This window comes from Brachyhypopomus gauderio, chromosome 4 (assembly GCF_052324685.1).
Source record: "Brachyhypopomus gauderio isolate BG-103 chromosome 4, BGAUD_0.2, whole genome shotgun sequence".
Lineage (NCBI taxonomy): Eukaryota > Metazoa > Chordata > Actinopteri > Gymnotiformes > Hypopomidae > Brachyhypopomus > Brachyhypopomus gauderio.
This window is the reverse complement of record NC_135214.1, coordinates 24,776,589-24,798,910: the sequence shown is the minus strand read 5'-3', so window position 1 is coordinate 24,798,910 and position 22,322 is coordinate 24,776,589. Positions and strand designations below refer to the sequence as shown.

General features: G+C 48.2%; 2 protein-coding genes across 6 annotated transcripts in view; both read left to right on the top strand.

Annotated features, from left to right (window-relative positions):
* grk5l (G protein-coupled receptor kinase 5 like) overlaps positions 1 to 16,091 on the top strand; it is a 51,006-nt gene extending 34,915 nt beyond the window's left edge. For 2 of the 5 annotated variants that reach the window (XM_077003237.1, XM_077003242.1), the window contains exons 2-16: positions 260 to 355; positions 738 to 850; positions 5,675 to 5,752; positions 6,007 to 6,104; positions 8,263 to 8,355; positions 8,521 to 8,584; positions 8,952 to 9,092; positions 9,794 to 9,984; positions 10,133 to 10,170; positions 10,275 to 10,364; positions 10,483 to 10,691; positions 11,198 to 11,335; positions 11,609 to 11,746; positions 12,145 to 12,276; positions 12,530 to 16,091. In XM_077003237.1, the coding sequence (XP_076859352.1) occupies positions 260 to 355; positions 738 to 850; positions 5,675 to 5,752; positions 6,007 to 6,104; positions 8,263 to 8,355; positions 8,521 to 8,584; positions 8,952 to 9,092; positions 9,794 to 9,984; positions 10,133 to 10,170; positions 10,275 to 10,364; positions 10,483 to 10,691; positions 11,198 to 11,335; positions 11,609 to 11,746; positions 12,145 to 12,276; positions 12,530 to 12,613 (1,703 nt within the window). In that variant the 3' untranslated portion in view covers positions 12,614 to 16,091. Of the gene's footprint in view, positions 1 to 259; positions 356 to 737; positions 851 to 5,674; positions 5,753 to 6,006; positions 6,105 to 8,262; positions 8,356 to 8,520; positions 8,585 to 8,951; positions 9,093 to 9,793; positions 9,985 to 10,132; positions 10,171 to 10,274; positions 10,365 to 10,482; positions 10,692 to 11,197; positions 11,336 to 11,608; positions 11,747 to 12,144; positions 12,337 to 12,529 lie in introns of all 5 variants that reach the window. The other 3 variants (XM_077003239.1, XM_077003241.1, XM_077003240.1) reach the window with 3 other exon arrangements.
* Positions 16,092 to 16,982: 891 nt separating this feature from the next.
* On the top strand, positions 16,983 to 21,941 carry star (steroidogenic acute regulatory protein). The gene is made up of 7 exons (XM_077003236.1): positions 16,983 to 18,739; positions 18,903 to 19,010; positions 19,342 to 19,469; positions 19,983 to 20,141; positions 20,513 to 20,697; positions 21,041 to 21,134; positions 21,306 to 21,941. The coding sequence occupies exons 1-7, from the start codon at positions 18,676 to 18,678 to the stop codon at positions 21,423 to 21,425; spliced, it is 858 nt and encodes a 285-aa protein (XP_076859351.1). The 5' UTR covers positions 16,983 to 18,675; the 3' UTR covers positions 21,426 to 21,941.
* Positions 21,942 to 22,322: the final 381 nt, after the last annotated feature.

Genomic DNA, 22,322 nt, shown 5'->3' with positions numbered 1-22,322 from the left:
AACACTAGCCTGTAATTTAGGGCGAGTGGTCCTGAGTTGTGGAGAGAGTGAACACGCACAAACCAGCAGGGTCAGAGTTCATCCACCTATGGTTTGTTTTTTTGTTGTTGTTGTTTTTACATGCAAAACCGCTTAGCAATAAATACACTAAATAAGAATGAGCTATTTCTGGATTCTTTTTAAAAAACATTTCTTTCTTTCTCCCCCATCTCTCCCTCTCTCTTTTTTCCATCTCTCTACATTTCTCTCCCTTTCACAGGTGGAGGAGGGAAGAGAAAGGGGCGGAGTAAGAAATGGCGAGAGATCCTCCGTTTCCCCCACATCAGCCAGTGTGTGGAGCTGAGTAGATCCATCGGTATGACCCCTCAACCTTAACTCGCCTTGAGCCTGGCTGGTAGTAACTCGGAGAGGGCAGAAGCAGCCATGCTCACGTCTTGCTCAGCCGTGTGCGTGTGTGTGTGCGTGTGTGTGTGTGTGTGCGTGTGTGTGTGCGTGTGTGTGTGCGTGTGTGTGTGCGTGTGTGTGTGCGTGTGTGTGTGTGCGTGTGTGTGTGTGCGTGTGTGTGTGTGCGTGTGTGTGTGTGCGTGTGTGTGTGTGCGTGTGTGTGTGTGTGCGCGTGTGCGCGTGTGTGCGTGTGTGCGTGTGTGCGTGTGTGTGTGCGTGTGTGTGTGTGTGTGCGTGTGTGTGTGTGTGCGTGCGTGTGTGCGTGTGTGCGTGTGCGTGTGCATGTGTTACAGAAAGGGACTACTCCAGCCTGTGTGAGAGGCAGCCAATAGGAAGGCAGCTGTTTCGCCTCTACTGTGAGACCAGACCAGAACTACTACGATGCATTCACCTGCTGGATGCCATGGTACACACACACACACACACACACACACACACACACACATTTCCCAGCAGATACTCTGGCACTTGTTGTGGTTTTGTGATTCTGGCACTGTGGTTTGTGATTTGTGGGTGGTTCTGGTGTTTCTGGTCATTCTGGTAAGGCCCGACCCCGAAGGGGCAGACCTTCCTCTTAATCACAAGCCCAGCTTCAATCCCACTTCAAACTTCTTGAACTTTCTCAGGGTTCTTACACCCTCCTTCTATCACACACACACATGCACGTGTACACACACACACACACTCCCACTGTCTCTTTTTTTCCTCTCTGCCTCAGACAGAAGCGTCCCCTCTCACTGGCTAGGCCAGAGTGTCCAAAAACACCCAGCCGGCCCAGTGGGCACCCTGAAAGACTACATTGTGTGTGTGTGTGTGTGTGTGTGTGTGTGTGTGTGTGTGTGTGTGTGTGTGTGTGTGTGTGTGTGTGTGTGTGTGTGTGTGTGTGTGTGGTCCGAGCAGCTTCCCAGCTAGAGCCCGAAACACACACCTCCTACACCCCTCTGCCAGTTACCCTCCCAGTACACCCCTCCGCCAGTTGCCCTCCCAGTACACCCCTCCACCAGTTAGCCTCCCAGTACACCCCTCCACCAGTTAGCCTCCCAGTACACCCCTCCGCCAGTTAGCCTCCCAGTACACCCCTCCGCCAGTTAGCCTCCCAGTACACCCCTCCGCCAGTTAGCCTCCCAGTACACCCCTCTGCCAGTTACCTTCCCAGTACACCCCTCTGCCAGTTACCTTCCCAGTACACCCCTCCGCCAGTTAGCCTCCCAGTATGGGTGTTACACAAACACACAAACATTGATGATTTGCCTTTTTTTTTTTTTTTTGGGTCTTGGGTCTCATAAAGTGCTGTGGTGTAAGTGTTTGCTGAGAGAAAGAGAGTGAGAGTGAGCGAGAGAAAGAGTGAGAGAGAGAGAGAGACTGTGTGTGTGTGTGTGTGTGAGAGATTAAATGAATAAAGCAGTCAGGAGTTCAAATTTGACCGTGAAAATGATGTAGTGTGTTCTGTACACTAAAGCGTAGACTCACCCAGTGTTAAAACACGTGCACCCACATGTTCAGTGCTTAAAACATTTGTTGGTTGGACAGTTAATCCTTTGTTTGTGTTTTTTTATTGACACAGAGATTACTTGTGCTGTGCTAACTGCAATGTCACTGACAGAACAGAAACAAAGGAGAAAGCCACAAGACATGACTAGCATTAATATTAGCGCAGTGACAGGATGACAGAAATGTGTTCACACAAAAGTTAATATTTTACCATTTTGTTTTAGCAAGTTGTGTGGACATTAGAAAGTGTGTGTGTGTTAATTTGTGTGCATTTTTGCATGTATTTGTGTGTATATGTATTCATTTGTGTGTATTAGTGTGTGTATGTATTCATTTGTGTGTGTGTGTGAGTGTGCGAGTGTGTATATTTCTCTGTGTGTTTGTGTGGGTGAGTGTGTGTTTGTGTGTGTGTATTTGTGTGTGTTTGGGGCACCATAAGGAATGAGCCTGGGGGGTTTTTCAGGCCTGTTCTGACGTCAAAGAGTGGCAGGACCTCAACTGTGGAACGTGAGACAGCGCTGTATGTGTCTGTGCTGTGTGTGTGTGTGTGTGTGTGTGTGTGTATGTGTGTGTGTGCGTGCCGATATGTTTGTGTGTGAGTGCGTGTGCATGTGTGTAAGAAAAATAGGAGTAGAGAGATGTACACGAGAAGAGACTGTTTGATTCTGTAGCGAGTGTTTGATTCTGTAGCGAGTGTTTGATTCTGTAGCGAGTGTTTGATTCTGTAGCGAGTGTTTGATTCTGAAGCGAGTGTTTGATTCTGAAGCGAGTGTTTGATTCTGAAGCGAGTGTTTGATCCTGAAGCGAGTGTTTGATCCTGAAGCGAGTGTTTGATCCTGAAGTGAGTGTTTGATCCTGAAGTGAGTGTTTGATCCTGAAGTGAGTGTTTGATCCTGAAGTGAGTGTTTGATCCTGTAGAGAGTGTTTGATCCTGTAGAGAGTGTTTGATCCTGTGGAGAGTGTTTGATCCTGAAGTGTTTCCACTGTTCTGCAGTGTTGGTCATTTCTGGCTTTCTGGCTTGAGTTTTGTGAAGCCACATCAAACAGCCTGTGTGTGTTTATGGAAAGAAAGAAGTTTGTGTGTGTGCATGTGCACGTGTGTGTTCGTGCACTTATGTTGCGCGTGTCTGGTCAATGCAGAGGTGGAGTAGACTGATGTTATCACACACACACACACACACACACACACGGGTTCTGTTCTGTCTGAATCAGTTATCTCAGTCTCTACTATTTTGAGGCTTCACAGTGGTTCTTCTCATTAATCGCCCTAATGGCTAGAGCTGTGTGTGCGTGCGTGTGTGTGTGTGTGTGTGTATGTGTGCGTGTGTGCATGCATGTGTGCGTGTGATAGAGAGAGAGAGATAGAGAGCATTTTGTGTTTATAACATCATTGTTTCTCACTCTATTTGAAAGGAATTCTAGAAGAATGTCCAGAACCCCAGAATGATTCGGCATTCTTGTTTAAACACTGGTTTAGGTTTGTGTGCTGGGTTTAATAGTGTGTGTGGGTTTAGTAGTGTGTGAGGGTTTAGGTTTGTGTGCTGGGTTCAGTAGTGTGTGTGTGTGAGGATTTAGGTTTGTGTGCTGGGTTCGGTAGTGTGTGTGGGGGGTTTAGGTTTATGTGCTGGGTTCAGTAGTGTGTGTGGTGTTTAATTTTGTGTGCTGGGTTCAGTAGTGTGTGTGGGGGGTTTAGGTTTGTGTGCTGGGTTCAGTAGTGTGTGGGGGGGTTTAGGTTTGTGTGCTGGGTTCAGTAGTGTGTGGGGGGTTTAATAGTGTGTGTTGGGTTCAGTAGTGTGTGGGGGGTTTAGGTTTGTGTGCTGGGTTCAGTAGTGTGTGTTGCACTAAGGAGTCTGGCTGCACTAGATTCTTTCCTGTTGATTACGCTGAACCCTTTTTTAGATACGAGTATGGAGGAGCCCGCGGATGTGTTAAGAGAAATGGAAAACATTCCAGCTTCCCCCGCCCTTACACACGAGCACACACACACACATACACACACACACACACACTCTCCCTCTCCCGCTATGTAATGACGTGCGATGTGTGTGTGACACTGCCGGGTCACACTGTGGCACTCCAGGACCTTGCAGAACCCTGCCGGGTTGATGGGCTGGTTACCAAGCAACCCTAGGTCACACGTGGCGGGATTCACAAAGCATATGTGTGTGTCTGTCTGTGTGTGTGTGTGTGTGTGAGAGAGAGAGAGAGAGAGAGAGAAAGAGAGTGAGAGTAAATAAATACATGAATATTTAATGTAATATGTTAATAATTTGTATACATAGATACAGTATCACCTAATTTATGAATTTGTAAATGTGTGTGCGCGTATTTAGTTTTTAACCTGTGTGTGTGTGTGTGTGTGTGTGTGTGTGTGTGTGTGTGTGCGTGTGTGTGTGTGCGTGTGTGTGAGTGCACGCCTGCACACACCCATGAGTATCCGTGTGTTTGCATCAGTCAGAGGGGATCAGGACAGGGCAGGTGGTTCAGTGGAGAGTCTTACGTAATGGATCCGCTAACCATCCGGAGAGGGTGCTGCTGATGTCATCTACCCGTACCCCCTACACACACACACACACACACACACACGGTCTGTGTTTCAGACTGAGCAGTGGTACACTGCTTTCTTTTTCTGCATGCTTTTCACCATGTTCAGTGTGTCTGAGAGCTGTGTGTGATCTACACTACTCCTATCCAGGTTCTGAATGTGCTGCTATTCTCAAATCTGCACTGGAATTTTCAATTGTACTCATAATTTATATTATTTCAGATATTCTATTGAAAAAGAATTATCAACATACCAACATTATCAAATATCATTTTTTTTATCCCCATATCATCTTACTCTGCATGTTCTGATTCATCCTTGGGCCTCTCTGCATGCCCTGGGAGGTTCTGATGATAGGTGTGTGCATGTGTGATGGGTTTAGGTGTGTGACTGGTTCGTGTGTTCATGTGAGGTGTTCGGCCGCGTGTGAGGTGTTCAGCTGTGTTTGATGGGTGTTCAAGCATGTGTGAGCTCTGAGTAACTGATCCATCTGCTGCTCTAGGTTCTCTGCTTCTCGCATTTCAGTCCTTTCATAGTCGTGAGTCATTTCATAAAGAGTCGTCAGTCATTTCGTAAAGAGTCATGAGTCATTTGTGTAATTTCATAGTCGTGAGTCATTTCATGAAGAGTCGTGAGTCATTTCATAAAGAGTCGTGAGACATTTCATAAAGAGTCGTGAGACATTTCAGTCATTTCGTAAAGTCATGAGTCATTTGTGCAATTTCATAAAGAGTCGTGAGTCATTTCATAAAGAGTCGTGAGTCATTTCATAAAGAGTCGTGAGACATTTCATAAAGAGTCGTGAGACATTTCAGTCATTTCGTAAAGTCATGAGTCATTTGTGCAATTTCATAAAGAGTCGTGAGTCATTTCATAAAGAGTCGTGAGTCATTTCATAAAGAGTCGTGAGTCATTTCGTAAAGAGTCGTGAGTCATTTCGTAAAGAGTCGTGAGTCATTTCGTAAAGAGTCGTGAGTCATTTCGTAAAGAGTCGTGAGTCATTTCGTAAAGAGTCGTGAGTCATTTGTGTAATTTCATAAAGAGTCATGAGCCACTTCAGAACAAATATTGGTGTTTTTGCAGAGGACTCGTTGACCGTTGTTGTTTGGTGGTCGTCATTGTTGATGGACAGTCCAGTGGGAGGGTTTCAAGACATTGTTACTGTGGTAATGGGGTGATGCTTGTGCCCTTTAGGAAGACTACGAGGTAACCCCGGATGAGAAGAGGAAGAGTCGAGGAGATGAGATCATCAAGAAGTTCCTCACTAAGCAGGTGGAGTGTGTGTGTGTGTGTGTGTGTGAGCATGTGAATGTGTGTGTGTGTGTGAGCATGTGAATGTGTGTGTGTGTGTGAGCACGTGAATGTGTGTGTGTGTGTGTGTGAGCACGTGAATGTGTGTGTGTGTGAGAGCACGTGAGCATGAACTATGGATGGACAGCAGTACAGTGAGAGCTGAGAGTGAGAGATGGAAAGTGATTTGAATGTGTGTGTGTTGGTGGGTGGCTGTGTGTGGGTGTCTCCTGTAGTCTCCAGAGTGTGTGGACGTGGTTGAGGGCCTTGCCGAGCAATGCAGAGAAAATCTTGAACTGAGTCCCTGCAAAGAGATCTTCAGCGACTGCCGCAAGTAAGACACACACACACACACACACACACACACACACAGGTACAGAACTGTGCAGGGCCACTGATACAACATACCAAACTGAAACCAACATCTTAACTGCTGTGGCAGTCATGGAGCTTAAGCGTTTCGTGAGCATTACTGGCCCCTCCTGGAAGTAAGATGTGTAGTTTTAATATACGAGAGGAGCTGGGAGAAGCTCGTTTGTAAGCATGCTAACGCTGCAGGCTAACCAGCGTTATCTAGATCCACGCCGTGGCCGCCGATTCCTGAATGTAAAGGTCTTTTGTCTACTGCGAGATAAAATGTGGTGAGTGTGTAGTGACCACAGTGAAACCCCCCACCACCAAGTCATTAATCTCAACAGAGTGGTGGTAGTGTGTTCAGTGTGAGGCAACGTGATGCAATAGCTAGTTCACTGATGCTGTGATGCTTCTCCAGTGTATAGTTCAGAGCTTCTCTGCCCAGTCCAGGACACTGTCCTGTATACGAGGTGTTACGCTATACGCTAACTCACTGACGCTGACCTGTATACGCAGTGTTACACTATACGCTAGCTCTTTGACACTGTCCTGTATATGCGGTGTTACACTATACGCTAGCTCACTGTATAGCTCACTGTCCTGTATACGCGGTGTTACACTATATGCTAGCTCACGGACACTGTCCTGTATACGCGGTGTTACACTATACGCTAGCTCACGGACGCTGTCCTGTATACGCGGTGTTACACTGTACGCTAGCTCACTGATGTTGCCCTGTATACGTGGTGCTACACTACGCTAGCTCACTGACGCTGTCCTGTATACGAGATGTTACACTATACACTAGCTCACTGATACTGTCCTGTATATGCGGTGTTACACTATACGCTAGATCACTGACGCTGTCCTGTATATGCGGTGTTACACTATACACTAGATCACTGACGCTGTTCTGTATACGGGGTGTTACGCAATATGCTAGCTCATGGACGCTGTCCTGTATGCGAGGTGTTATGCTATACGCTAGCTCGCGGACGCTGTCCTGTATACGCGGTGTTACGCTATACGCTAGCTCACTGACGTTGCCCTGTATACGTGGTGCTACACAACGTTAGCTCACTGACACTGTCCTGTATACGAGATGTTACACTATACGCTAGCTCACTGATGCTGTCCTGTATATGCGGTGTTACGCTATACGCTAGATCACTGACGCTGTCCTGTATATGCTGTGTTATGCTATACGCTAGATCACTGACGTTGTCCTGTATACGCGGTGTTACGCTATACGCTAGCTCACTGACACTGTCCTGTATACGCGGTGTTACGCTATACGCTAGCTCACTGACGCTGTCCTGTATACGCGGTGTTGCACTATACGATAGCTCACGGACGCTGTCCTGTATACGCGGTGTTATGCTATACGCTAGCTCACGGATGCTGTCCTGTAAACGTGGTGTTACGCTATACGCTAGATCACTGACGCTGTCCTGTATATGCTGTGTTATGCTATACGCTAGATCACTGACGTTGTCCTGTATACGCGGTGTTACGCTATACGCTAGCTCACTGACACTGTCCTGTATACGCGGTGTTACGCTATACGCTAGCTCACTGACGCTGTCCTGTATACGCGGTGTTGCACTATACGATAGCTCACGGACGCTGTCCTGTATACGCGGTGTTATGCTATACGCTAGCTCACGGATGCTGTCCTGTAAACGTGGTGTTACGCTATACGCTAGATCACTGACGCTGTCCTGTATATGCTGTGTTATGCTATACACTAGATCACTGACGTTGTCCTGTATACGCGGTGTTACGCTATACGCTAGCTCACTGACACTGTCCTGTATACGCGGTGTTACGCTATACGCTAGCTCACTGACGCTGTCCTGTATACGCGGTGTTGCACTATACGATAGCTCACGGACGCTGTCCTGTATACGCGGTGTTATGCTATACGCTAGCTCACGGATGCTGTCCTGTAAACGTGGTGTTACGCTATACGCTAGATCACTGACGCTGTCCTGTATATGCGGTGTTACGCTATACGCTAGATCACTAACGCTGTCCTGTATACGGGGTGTTGCGCTATACGCTAGATCAGACGCTGTCCTGTATATACGCTGTTACGCTATACGCTAGCTCACTGACGCTGTTCTTGTCCGTTACAGGGCTCTGCACGACTACTTGAGTGGAGCTCCCTTCTCCGACTACCAGAACAGCATGTACTTCGACCGCTTCCTTCAGTGGAAGATGCTAGAAAGGTTTGGTCCTGAACTTCTCTGCTGTTGTCATTTTTGGAGGTCGCACTGTTGATCAGAAAAGGGTCTTTTCTGGCCTTGAATCAAGAGGGTGTTAGTGTTTACGTTTTAGGGTTTCTCTCTGTTTCACATGTTTTGGTAATAGCCTTTGTTTTGCTACACTTCCAGGCAGCCGGTTACTAAAGACACGTTTCGGCAATATCGGGTCCTTGGCAAGGGCGGTTTTGGAGAGGTAAAGAGCTGTGTGTGTGTGTGTGTGTGTGTGTGTGTGTGTGTGTGTGTGTGTGTGTGTGTGTGTGTGTGTGTGTGTGTGTGTGTGTGTGTGTGTGTGTGTGTGTTGAGAGAGATATATGAGAGTACGAGTTGGTTGATTGTATAGTAGCGTGAGGTTGGTTGCATGTTCCTGTGTGTGTGAGGTGTTGAGGCTGCTTTGATTGTGTGTCTGTTAAGTAAAGTTGCCATATTGTCAATCAAAATTAGTCCTCTGCATTTACCCATCTGTGGCTGGGGCTGTTTTGATTGTGTGTGTGTGTGTGTGTGTGTGTGTGTGTGTGTGTGTGTGTGTGTGTGTGTGTGTGTGTGTGTGTGTGTGCCTGCAGGTGTGTGCCTGTCAGGTGAGAGCTACGGGGAAGATGTACGCCTGTAAGAAGCTGGAGAAGAAGAGGATCAAGAAGAGGAAGGGCGAGTCTATGGCCCTCAACGAGAAGCAGATCCTGGAGAAGGTCAACAGCAGATTCGTAGTAAGATTTCCACCTCCTCCCCCCTCCTCCCTCACCTCCTCCTCCCCCTCCCCCTCCTCCCATTCCACCACATTCCACCCTGCTATCTCCTCCCCAGGTAACGGAAGTAAACGTCACATCTTCCTGGACATTTTCATTCACTTTTGGGTTTTGAAAAATATATGTGCACTAGTCACTACCGTCCTTCTATCAACCCTTCAGCTATGGTCACAACCTCTTCTCCTTAGACCTCCCCTCTCTCTCACTCTCCATCTCCTTCTCACCCTCTCTCTCTCTCTCTCTCTCTCTCGTTGATCAGTCTTGTCCGTTGGGTGCTGCTCTGTGCTCCCTGATGCGCTGTAAGCAGTCTGGAATTAAGCCGGGCAGTCGGACGGCCACGCTGCACTCTCTCCACATCTCAGCCGTGTCTCTCTCTCCACGTCTCAGCCGTGTCTCTCTCTCCACGTCTCAGCCATGTCTGTCTCTTTACGTCTCAGCCGTGTCTGTCTCTTTACGTCTCAGCCGTGTCATCTGTCTCTCCACGTCTCAGCCGTGTCGTCTGTCTCTCCATGTCTCAGCCGTGTCGTCTGTCTCTCCACGTCTCAGCCGTGTCGTCTGTCTCTCCACGTCTCAGCCGTGTCGTCTGTCTCTCCACGTCTCAGCCGTGTCGTCTGTCTCTCCACGTCTCAGCCGTGTCGTCTGTCTCTCCACGTCTGTGGCAGGTGAGCTTGGCCTATGCGTATGAAACCAAAGACGCTCTGTGTCTGGTGCTCACCATCATGAATGGTGGTGACTTGAAGTTCCACATCTACAACATGGGCACGCCCGGGTTCCAGAAGGAGCGGGTTCAGTTCTACGCTGCCCAGATCTGTTGTGGTCTTCAGCACCTGCATCGCGAGTCCATCGTCTACAGGTGAGGTCTATAAAACACACGCTCCTGAATGCGCACACACACTTGCATGCACACACTCATGCTCACACATCTGCAATAGCAATGTTCTTCAACCTCTGAGTCTGATATGTATGGTGTGTGTGTGTGTGTGTGTGTGTGTTTTCTTTAGGGATTTAAAGCCAGAGAATATTCTCTTAGATGATAATGGTAAGCAGCACTTCTCAAACAGAAGTGATATTTGTTTTTGTTATTCCATCCTGGCATTGTGGTGAGTGTGAGTTGGTTTTCCTCCTGTTCCGCACTCCCTGCAGGTCACATCCGTATCTCGGACCTGGGGCTGGCCATCAAAGTGCCTGAGGGAGAGGCCATCAGAGGACGGGTGGGAACGGTGGGCTACATGGGTGGGTCATCCCCTCACACCACGCCCAACACACACCACGCCCACCTCACGCAACACGACGAACAAAACCGCTCCCAGGGTTTGGAGGTGTGAAGCCTGTGTGTGTTTCTGCCGGACAGCTCCGGAGGTGATCAATAACGAGCGTTACTGCATGAGTCCGGATTGGTGGGGGCTGGGCTGCCTGGTGTACGAGATGACGGCCGGACGATCGCCCTTCCGCGCCCGCAAAGAACGAGTGAAGCGTGAGGAGGTGGAGAAGAGGGTGCAGGAGGAGGAGGAGGAGTACAGCGACAAGTTCACCGAGGACACCAAAGCCATCTGCAGGATGGTGAGGGCAGAGCAATACACACACACACACACACACACACACACACACACACACACACACACTTTCTTAAGCTACCCTGATTCTGCTGCACCTGTGCTGTAGCAGGATCAGAGTGGCTCTGTGTTGTGTGTTCAGAGCTGGAACATAACGCATCCCGTGTTTACACTCTCAGTTCAGTTGCTCAGATCAGACGTGTCATGCAAGTGCCCCACTGTCTGTTCAAACACCACCAAACCTAAAAGGTGCATTAAGAAACACGGTCCATGTGAGCACTGAAGTGATCAGTTAGTGTTGAGAGTGATGGACACTAGGACCAGCTGATTCTCCTCCCCATGGCATGTAGGGGGAGTGGTGTTTGATTAGTGAGGTCTAGGTTTGGGGGGCATTGTTTGATTAGTAATGTCTGATTTTAGGGGCGTTGTTGGAGTAGTGAAGTTTGTGGTTTGGAGATGTGACCTGATTTCAGGGTGTCACCTCCTGATTAAGTTATTCACGTGTGTCTCCAGCTCTTAGCCAAAGACCCGAAGCAGAGGCTGGGGTGCCAGACCCAGGGGGCCGCGGAGGTCAAAACTCATCCTTTCTTCAAGAACATCAACTTCAAGAGACTTGAGGCCGGCATTCTGGAACCTTCCTTCGTGCCTGATGTGAGGAACCAGATTAGACCTGGGGGAGTGATGGTTGTGGTGATGGTGGTGGTGTCATCTGTTTGTTTTTTACTTTCTCCTCTCTTTATCTAATTTTCTTGATCCTCCCTCTCTCTCTCTCTCTCTCTCTCTCTCTCTCTCTCTCTCTCTCTCTCTCTCTCTCTCTCTCTCTCTCTCTCTCTCTCTCTCTCTCTCTCTCTCTCTCTCTCTCTCTCTCTCTCTCTCTCTCTCTCTCTCTCTCTCTCTCTCTCTCTCTCTCTCTCTCCTGTACAGCCGCGGGCTGTGTACTGTAAAGACGTTTTGGACATCGAGCAGTTCTCCACGGTTAAGGGTGTTAACCTGGACCAAACAGACAATGATTTCTACTCCAAGTTTGCCACTGGTAGTGTCTCTATCCCCTGGCAGAATGAGGTAAGGCTACTCTGCCCAAACACATGATGGAGAATGTTCACAGCTCCCAGAGTGTGTCCAGATGCTTCTGTCATTCTAGATCCCACTGAATACCAGATCACGCAGCTCTAGACTCACTACCAGATCACACAGCTCTAAACTCACTACCAGATCACGGAGTTCTAGACTCACTACCAGATCACGGAGTTCTAGACTCACTACCAGATCACGCAGCTCTAGACTCACTACCAGATCACGCAGCTCTAAAGCTTCAGCACAGCAGCATGTGGTTGATTTTAGAAACAGTTTTCAGGAGATTTCTCTTGATCATTATGTGCATGTACACACACACACACACATTCTTTTACTTGTGTGTATGTCTCACTCAATGCATCTTTCCCTTCTCCTCTTCCCTGCAGATGATAGAGACAGAATGCTTTAGTGACCTTAACGTCTTTGGGCCTCAGGGGTCGCGACCCCCCGACCTGGACTGGAACCAGCCGCCCGAGCCTCCACGGCGCCGCCTGCTGGACAGGATCTTTAGGAGACATGTGAGGATCACCTCCTCCCCCAGCGAGGAGCAGTCTCGAGAACACAGTAGTTAACCCCAGGTCAACCTCCCCTCTGGAGTCAGCCCTGCTCCCCCACACAGAGCAGCGCCCACAGCTGCACAGCTGCCCCCTGTCCCGGGTGTGGTCCCCCAGAGTGTAACCCCTCTCCTCTCTCCTCTCTCTCCTCCCCTCTCCTCTCTCCTCTCTCTCCTCCCCACTCCTCTCCTCTCCCCTCTTCTCTTTTTGTTTGCAGCAGCCAGAGGTGACCGTCGCTCACAGCCGAGCCTCGTCTTCCAGCGTCAACTCTGTTGACTCCGTGTCAAACTCTGCCCCCTAGTGGAGAGATGCCTGTGGAACTGCAGGGAACAGGACAGAGGGGAGACACAGAAAGAGAGAGACCAGAGTGAAACTCCTCCGACCTGGACAGGCTGGTCTTTAGAACATGGACGAAGATTTTTATCGATTAGTTATTTTTTTGTTTTCCTCGTCTAGGCCGACACTAACCAATCACGGGCCGCTAAAGGCAGGGACTCCACCCACCTCTGCTTCCCAGATGGAAAGACACTTTGGGTTCATTTTCTTTCTTCTGTTTTTGGTTTGGTTGTTTTGTTGTTGTTGTTTTTTTTAAGAAAGACGCACCCCCTCCCCCGACCCCAGGCTCGCTCAGGATGGCAGAGTCAGGAAGACCTGCTGATGGCGGCAGAACATGAAACTCGTACTATTCAGGGTTTTCACTGACAGCCAGGGAACGGCCTCACCCACAAACACAGGCACTCCACCCATCCCTCACCCTTGTCCACCCACTCCACCCATCCCTCACCCTTCTCCACCCACTCCACCCATCCCTCACCCTTCTCCACCCACTCCACCCATCCCTCACCCTTCTCCACCCACTCCACCCATCCCTCACCCTTCTCCACCCACTCCTCGGCCCCACCTTTGCTGATCTGATGACACAATACACCTCCAACCTCAGCTCAGAATGTGCATCGCCTTGCATACACTCAGGCCAAAGAGAAGAAAGGTATTTGAGTTTATGGTTGCCATATTTTGTTATGGAGAGTGAGGTTAGGCCTACATAAGAAGCACAAGGACGAGGAGGAGTGTGGTGGTGGTTCAGCTAGCATCATCTCTGTGTGTAAGGTTGAAGAGACGAGCTATGATGGCCCGTTAACACGATACAGATGAAGCACTCCTTTAAACCACAGAACTGTGTCTGGCAGCTTCGGGTTCCTGTCTGTAGAGGGCAAGATTATAGTCACACTGCCATGGCACAGGTAACAGTCTGAATTTCCCCTGGAAGTGACACGGTATGATGTTTCTTTTGTTTTCACTGTATGAACGGTCGCTTCCTGTGTGCTTACAGTAGAAGGTCATTGACAGTGAGGTTAAAGTCAGAAACGGAGCAGTGGGCCAACCATAAACCAGCACTTACACAGACTGACAGCACAACAAACCTATCAGGGACACCCTGTGTATTCTTCTCATCAGTTGTACCGCCCCTTTCAAGTACAGGGCACTTTTACTGTGGGGTGGATTTCCACCCTTTAAGAAAATGATTTACACATACAAGATGGCAGATGTGAAGTGTCTGGAATCACCTGCGAGCAGTGTTCAGCGTTGTTTACACTCCTGAGCCCCTGCGTCTCCATGCTGCTCAGTACAGCTGGTGTTAATGGAGGTCTGGTTAAAGGTCAGTCCAATGTGGGCCATGAGCTACTCACAATAATGGCTCTCTGACTTGGAGCGAAGCTGACTGACTGGTTTCTTTGCCATTAAAAATAGGTAGATTTATCCAGATTGTCTATATTATAATTATTAGCTATTTCTATATTTAATGTTATCTAAGTAAAGAAATCACAGTTGCTGTGAAGGTAACGAGGTGATGTTGAAGTGGTAAAGGGCAGCCATTGAAAGCTCCATCTACACCTCCACCGCCCCCAGAGTGAAGGTCCAACCACACCACCTCCATCTGCTGCTCTGTCCAGAGTCCAGGACTCTGTGATGTAGCAGAGCATGGTTACCACACCCAGCTCTCCATCCTGTCTCTGATGTCTCCACCCATGCAGTTCTGAAAGCCAGAGTGCTGAACTTCAGGCATCCAGCCAATCCCAGGCTTCATCTGAGATCACCCGGCCACAATGTTTACACAGCAGCGCAGTACACCCGACACAGGACACCCGAGTCAGTACACAGGACACCGGAATCAGTACACCCGACACAGGACACCCGACACAGGACACCAAATCAGTACACCCAACACAGGACACCCGAGTCAGTACACAGGACACCCGAATCAGTACACCCGACACAGGACACCCGAATCAGTACACCCGACACAGTAAACATGAATCGTACACCCAACACACAAAACTCCCCTCAGTACACCACACACAGTACACTGCACTCAGTACAGCTTACACAGGACACCCAACACAGTACACTATGTACTATGTACTATGTACACTCTAACCAGGATACCTCAGCACCTCTCCTCGTTAATCCATTTTTCCATAATGATGTCAATGGAAAATTAAAGAGAAGGAAAATTCCAGCAGTGTTCCAGAATCGTGTGTCCTACCATCGGTGCGTCGGTGGCTAATGTGAGGATTCTTCCAGCTTACAGCGGCGCTGCCATGTGCGGTTTTAATCTTTTACTCATATCGACGGTTTCGACTGGGAGAATTGCAGAGCGAGGAGAGGTAGAATGCAGTTGTACCCTGTCACTGAACTGTGTATGTAAAACTCAAAAATAATACATGTAAATTAAATAAAAATATTAAAGAAATTTGGTTAAACTACCCTTTAAGGGACAGCGGTTTGTTACAGGTTACTCAACAGATTACCGATCGTAACGGTGTGGTCAGCTCAGAGTGTCTGACGCTCACAGACGTGTGTTTGAGCGTGGAGGGCTGTCGGCACACCCGTCTGGAATCACTTTAGTTCCTGCATCTGTTCGCTCACACCAGACGTCGTAGACCCAGCTGCTCCGGGCCGGAGCTGCTCCGCTGCACGCTTTTACAGTGCCATATTTGTTCTCGATAAGCCACTTGAGGGTTTGTTTACCTAATGATTTATGTATCTGCCATTAACCCAGACTTTATAATCAATATTAACAGCGAGATGTTGTTATCCCCTGCAAAGATGCATGTAGTATCTACAGGAAGAGCTCTGGGTTCTAGGTGTTAATATGCACATGAACAACATTAGTGTGTCACAACAGCCATCTAGCTACAGAGATGTAGGTGGGATGTATAAGCTTATTGGTCCTGGTGGCCTGTCTGGGAATATCGGGGATGTACAGTTGGGAATGTGATGTCGGCTCTTCTCTCCTGTAGTAGTGGTTTAGTCAGCCCATGTGTGTGTACAGGGGTGCTGGGTGTGTGTGTGTGTGTGTGTGTGTGTGTGTGTGTGTGTGTGTGTGTGTGTCAGCCTCACACATGCAGCCACATAACTGGCTGGTGTGTGATGGCTTGTGTGTGTGTGTGTGGGATTGTCATGTAAATGTTAGTAGTATGTTTTGTGCCCCAGATGAGGTTGTGTGATTGTGGCATTTTTAGTGATTTTTTTAAACAAATGTATGTGAAGATTTTGAGGGTTTTTTCACGTTCTGCTGAGCGTTTGGGATTTGGGAACGTCCACGGTGTTCCAGGGACCCTTCTCGCCATCGCTGCCTTGTGTTGTGTAGGCCGATTAGATCTGAGAAAGACTTTGACGTTTGTAGATTGAGTAATATAAATTGTGATTAAAAAAAAAAAAAAAAAACAGCGAGATGAGGCAGTTAGGATGTGGTGTTGGGTGTTGCTGTGTTCTTACACGCTGTAGCTGCTGCCTGCCCCGTTCAGAACCGAGTTCATCCACCCTGTCATGCTGCAGCTTTAATGATTTAATGATTGTTAGTAACACACTCCATCACAGCTCCTCACCTGCAGTGTCGTTACCAGGGCGTAATGACAAAACAACATATCAGTTAACATGCCGTTCAATTTTACATGTTTCATTTTCCTGATGTAGTGAGGTTGGTCACCCGAAGCTTATTGTGAACATGTGTAGTGACATCGGCGTGTGTCACACGTGCACACACTGTGACACTGATCGTGTGTGTGCTTGCCATATCCACAATGATTTAGCGGTGACGCAGTTATGAGGCTGACTAGCGGGGCCACTGCCTTGTAAACACTGACCAAACAGCACGGGCCGATCTGTTCTAGTGCGAATGCAGTCATTTCACCATCGGCACACCAGTGTCCACCCTGCACAACTCCAACGGGTTCAGTTCTGTTTGAATGTTTATTTTATTTTTTGGTATGTCATTCCGAGGGTTTTTGCTACATTCTGGAAATCCAACCAAGTGCCTCCAACCCAGCACTGAGTCCAGGTCGTGCCCGTGTTAAAGTTTGCACTTTTTGTGTGTCACTTTTGTGTCATCATCTGTGTCTGTGACACACGCACTCACACACACATACACACACACACACACACACACACACACACACACACACACACACACACTCACACAAACTTTTAAGAGAGAGGTGTTGTATTACACTGATTGCATGTGATGCCAAACTTGTCAAAGTCCTTCTGAATAAAAACCTGTGCTGGCCTGAACTGAGACTGTGGGCTTTCTGGAAGTGTGGGGGGTGTGGGTGGGTGGATGTGGGGAGGGGGTGTGGTGGTGTGGGTGGGGGTGTGTGGTGTGTGAGTAGATGGGTGGAATCAGTGAATATTAGGGGTAATACACCTCAGTAGGTTAGGGTGACGTTTAGGTTAGAGTGAGGTTTAATGAGATTGAGGTTAGGGTGACGTTTAGGTTAGAGTGAGGTTTAATGACACTGAGGTCAGGGTGACGTTTAGGTTAGAGTGAGGTTTAATGAGATTGAGGTTAGGGTGACGTTTAGGTTAGAGTGAGGTTTAATGAGATTGAGGTTAGGGTGACGTTTAGGTTAGAGTGAGGTTTAATGACACTGAGGTCAGGGTGACGTTTAGGTTAGAGTGAGGTTTAATGAGATTGAGGTCAGGGTGACGTTTAGGTTAGAGTGAGGTTTAATGAGATTGAGGTCAGGGTGACGTTTAGGTTAGAGTGAGGTTTAATGAGATTGAGGTTAGGGTGACGTTTAGGTTAGAGTGAGGCTTCCTGACAGGATGAGAGTTATGGTGGAGTTTATTGAGATGTTGATTGCAGTAAGGTTTGTTTTGCTGATGTATACACAGCATGAGAGGTGCGTAAGTGTCTCTTTCCTGGCGGGCTGAGGTGTGAGTGGTGGCGTGGAGCTGGAGGAACACGTGGTGTAGGTGAAGGCCATGTTTCTCATCACCCACAATCCTGTTCCTGCATCAGATACCGCTCAGATGTTCTTGAACATGTTGACTGTGTGTCAGAGTGCATTCCAAGCCGTTAAGCAAATATTTAGTCAGGGCAGTAAGCCGGGCCTGGTGCTGAGAGCAAGGCTAACCCGCGTCCTGTCCTCAGAGACAGGCATGCTCCTGGAGGACTGATGCGACCGGCCCAGCATGCAATGCCTCGGCACAGACCGAGCAGTGATGGAGCCACAATGCACCTGGGGACCTCGTAGCTCCGCCCCTGGATGGGGCGGGTGTGTGTGGTTACTGAATGCAAGCTTGGGGTTTAAAATTTGACAGTCAGTCAGTATTTCACAACACTGTCCCCTTAGCCATTTTCTCAATCTCTTTTATGCTCTCACTTGCATTACATAATAAATAAATAATTGGTCCCCACTAGAAGCCAGAAGATCCCAGTTTTTTAAAATATGACCAAAAATAATATATTGTATATGAAGTCTGTATGCTGTGTTGTATGGATGGATGGGTTAGCGCTCCTGTGGTCGAATCATAGAATCGCAGTGTAAAAACAACATGCACAGAACGTCTGAAGGCAGCACGGTCAGATCAGCTACGCTCCTGAGGTTCTGGAAATGATGCAAGAAATCCTGGACATGCAGTTTATGGCTAGTGACAGATTCTTAGCAAAACTTGACCTCTTGACCCTAAACGTTTTCGGTGGAAACATCTGTGCTACAAAAAAAAAAAAACAGAAGGCTTCGGTGTGGCTGACGTGGGTGAGCGCGGGTGGTAACGGGCGGAGGCGTGTGGGCTGGGCAGGTGGTGGCATGGGCCTGCTGTCCTGCCACGTGCTGTTATCTGAAACGGACTGTTTATGGCGCGCGGAGACGAGCTCGTCATGTTCACTGAGCGGCCTTGACCAGCAAGGCCACAGACGCCAGCGCCGTGGAGTGGTGGTTTATCTGCGAGGTGAGCCGCGTTCGGCCTTGTCTGCCCGGGGCTATAAAGACCCAGGACATCCACACCCTCCGCACACAGAGTCAGACGGACACTCCACACCAACAGCCGCTCGCTGGGCAGAAGCACGAAACCACGATGCTGCCTGCAACGTTTAAACTGTGCGCTGGTATTTCCTACAGGCACATGAGAAACATGACGGGTAAGAAAAATCTCACACTTCCTAACCTTGCAGTGTGCATGCATGCGTGTGTGTGTGCTCACAAGTTTGTTCTTAAGCTGCCAGGGCTGTGGTGTTTTCTACTGTAGTCCTAATGTGATGCCCCACCTGTTCTAGTCTTCACGGTCGTACTGTAATGTTCCAGGCCTGAGGAAGAATGCCATGATGGCGATCCACCATGAGCTGACTAAGCTGTCTGGACCAGGACCCAGTAGCTGGGTGACACACACACGCAGGAGGACTTCTCTGCTCTGTAAGACACACACACAAGCTGGAGGAGCTGTCCAGTGCTCTGAGTGTGTGTGTGTGTGTGTGTGTGTGTGTGTGTGTGTGTGTGTGTGTGTCAAGGTGTGAGTGTGTATGAGAATGTGTTAATCTGTGCATAAACAAATGTCATCTCAAGATGTAATCAGTAACAAAGACTTCTAGTTCAAATTAAATTGTGTGCTTGTATGTGTATGTGTGTATGTGTGTGTGTTTGTTTGTGTGCGTGTGTGTGTGTATGTGTATGTGTATGTGTGTGTGTGTGTGTGTGTGTGTGTGTGTGTGTGTGTGTGTGTGTGTGTGTGTGGTGTCCCCTGCAGGTAGCAGAATCAAGGAGGAACCACTAAGTGAATCCGAGCAGTGTTACATCAGGCAGGGAGAGGAGGCCCTCCAGAAGTCCATCAGCATCCTCAGTGAGCAGGATGGCTGGCAGACGGAGATAGAGACAGTGAGTGTCCGCTCAAAATGCTCCACGGCCTTCAGGACGAACACGGTCACGTTTTTGCCGCACCCCGCACAACAGCAGGTGACCCTGTATCAGTGAGCGGGGATTCAGGCAGTACGAGTGATGCTGTCTCGGATGTCCCAGAATGCTTTGGGCTTATAAGTAATCATGACTTTCTGACACATTTACATTTGAAGTATGAGGGCTGGCTTGATCTGAATCTGATTGAGAGGAGGGTTGACCGTGGGTCCCTGGAGCTCCCTCATTACTAATCGCTTCTATCTGTACCAAAGAGAGAAATTTTACTTGCTCGTGACTTAGCTAAAGAAGGTCAGCTACGCCCTGCTAATGTCCTTCATGTTACTACAGTGTCATATCGTGAGTATATTTATGTCATTCTCTGGAAAATCAGCTCTCAACAGCATTATGTGAGCTGAATCAGACGGGTTGTGTGGGTCACCGTTTGGGTCTCATGGCTCGATGTAATTTACCGGACTGTTTTCCCACCCCTCTCAGCCCACAGGGGATAAAGTGCTGAGCAAGGTTCTGCCAGACATCGGGAAGGTCTTCAAACTGGAGGTTCTCCTTGACCAGAAGCCTGAAGACCTGTATGAAGAACTGGTGGATAACATAGAACAAATGGGGGAGTGGAACCCCAATGTCAGAGAAGTTAAGGTGTGAGACGTCAGGCCTGTACTGCACACTGGGAGACATGACCTTCTATGAGACTCTCAGTCCAGTCCTTGGGAACAAGATCCAGTCCAGGTTATAGTTTGATCCCGGCTCCTCATGCACCGGAGCCAGTAATGAAGACCTCCACGTTTCTGCTCAGATATTCTGAGAAGTTGCGGCAGAGTAAATATAGGGCCAGGACTGGGATCACATAGTGTTAGTGATCACTGCCCTTGGTGGAAGTGCTCAGTGTCTGATTTCATGCTACAACTAGTCAAATGCAGTCAACCAAACTGTATCTCCACCCCTGAGATTAGCTGTGTGTTAGCATACTGGCTTCAGAAGCTGATCCAGGTCTCTGCCCCATACTTCAGGTTCTACAGAAGATCGGCCAGGACACCATGGTGACCCACGAGGTGGCGGCTGAGACCCCGGGTAACGTGGTGGGCCCGCGGGACTTTGTGAGCGTGCGCAGTGCCAGGAGAAGAGGATCCACGTGCTTCCTGGCTGGGATGTCCACCAACCATCCCAGCATGCCCCAGCAGAAGGGCTTTGTGAGGTGGGACCAAGAACTCAAGACTCAAGAACACAAAGGGCTGCAGAATAGACAGCTGAGGTTTCCTGTAGACATCCATGTGTGTGTTGAAGTAAACATCACTGATTACAGGAGAGTAAACATGGAAGGTGATGTCAGGTTAAAGGAATCCTCCAGTGTTACACTTCAGAAAGATTTCACTAAGTATCCAGAGTAGTTTGAAATGACCTTAGTGTGATTTTGTCAAATTCTTTGTCAAATGAATTGGCCTCCTATAGTCCCGCACAGCACAGAATTAAAGACCTTAATTCTTACATCATCTCTAACTCTAAAATCAAGCCCATTTTAAATGCCTTTTCTCTCCCAGGGCGGAGAATGGCCCCACCTGTATTGTGATGAGACCCAGCGCTAATGACCCCACCAAGACAAAGTTCACCTGGTTACTCAGCTTAGACCTGAAGGTGAGAGTCTGACTTTTCCACTTTACATGGTTAGGTGCATTGTCTTTTGGATTAAAAATGTACTTAATGTGATAGTTCAAAATGCTCACAATTTTTTTCCATTCTATTATTCATATATGCGTCTTCGTGTGTTTGTGCAATTAGAGCCTGTAATGTCTCCTCTCCATTCAGGGTTGGATCCCAAAGACCGTGATCAACAGAGTGCTCTCACAGACCCAGGTGGACTTTGCCAACCACCTCCGGCACAGAATGGCATCCACCAGTGGCCTGGAGTCAGCTGTGACCTGCTGACATCATATACTTACCCTCTGACCTTGACCCAACAGCCAATCACAGACTCAATCAGCGACAAGCTCCACCTCAATCAGCTGTAGCCAATAGCAGGTTCTTCAACCAGACAACAGCTCTCATGCCACTTCCATGACCTAATCTAGGATAGTCACATGAGTTGGCAAACACGAATATGGATTTTACATTTATTCATAAAATCGCACCGTGTGCTTGATCTGTGGACTAAATGTATAGAGGTGTAATTGTGGATTGGTTAAACACAGCTCAAAACATATTTTAAGATATTTTTTAATTGGATCACTGCAGAATTTATCTGTGTAGTGCAAGATTGCATGTCCGCCATTTTAGCTGCCCGCTCTCTTTAAACACTTATCACCTCCAAAAGAAGATGCAGATGTTCTAACACCTCCTTCTTCACCCCGCTGTGAGCGATATTCAACTGATGCTACTCTTTTCTGTTTATTCTCATTTGTAAAAAAAAAAACATATTTATTTCAAGTTTCTCACTGCACCATTCTGAGTAAGGATGTCGTAAACGAATAAACAAAAGAATAATAATCTTGCCTTGTATATTGTGTTAATGTGATCATGGTCATCGAATGAAGCTGAAAGGATGTTGTTTTAACAGTGGGTGCACATGTCCTGCTGAATGAAGGAAATTAAGATGGTTATCTTTGTGCAAACGTAGGCCCGTGCTCTGCCACTGGGGACCATCCCGTGTGGGACAGCAGGCATGCAACATCACGGTACACACACAGGATCTTACTTCAGTTATCCTGTTGTCATAGGCACCTCATACCCGCTCGTGCAAACTAATCCAGCAAGAACAGGAAAAGGCAACTCCATTTTGAGTCAGGAGTTCCCATAAAAGTGTCGTGTCTAGTGTGGATTAGGCTG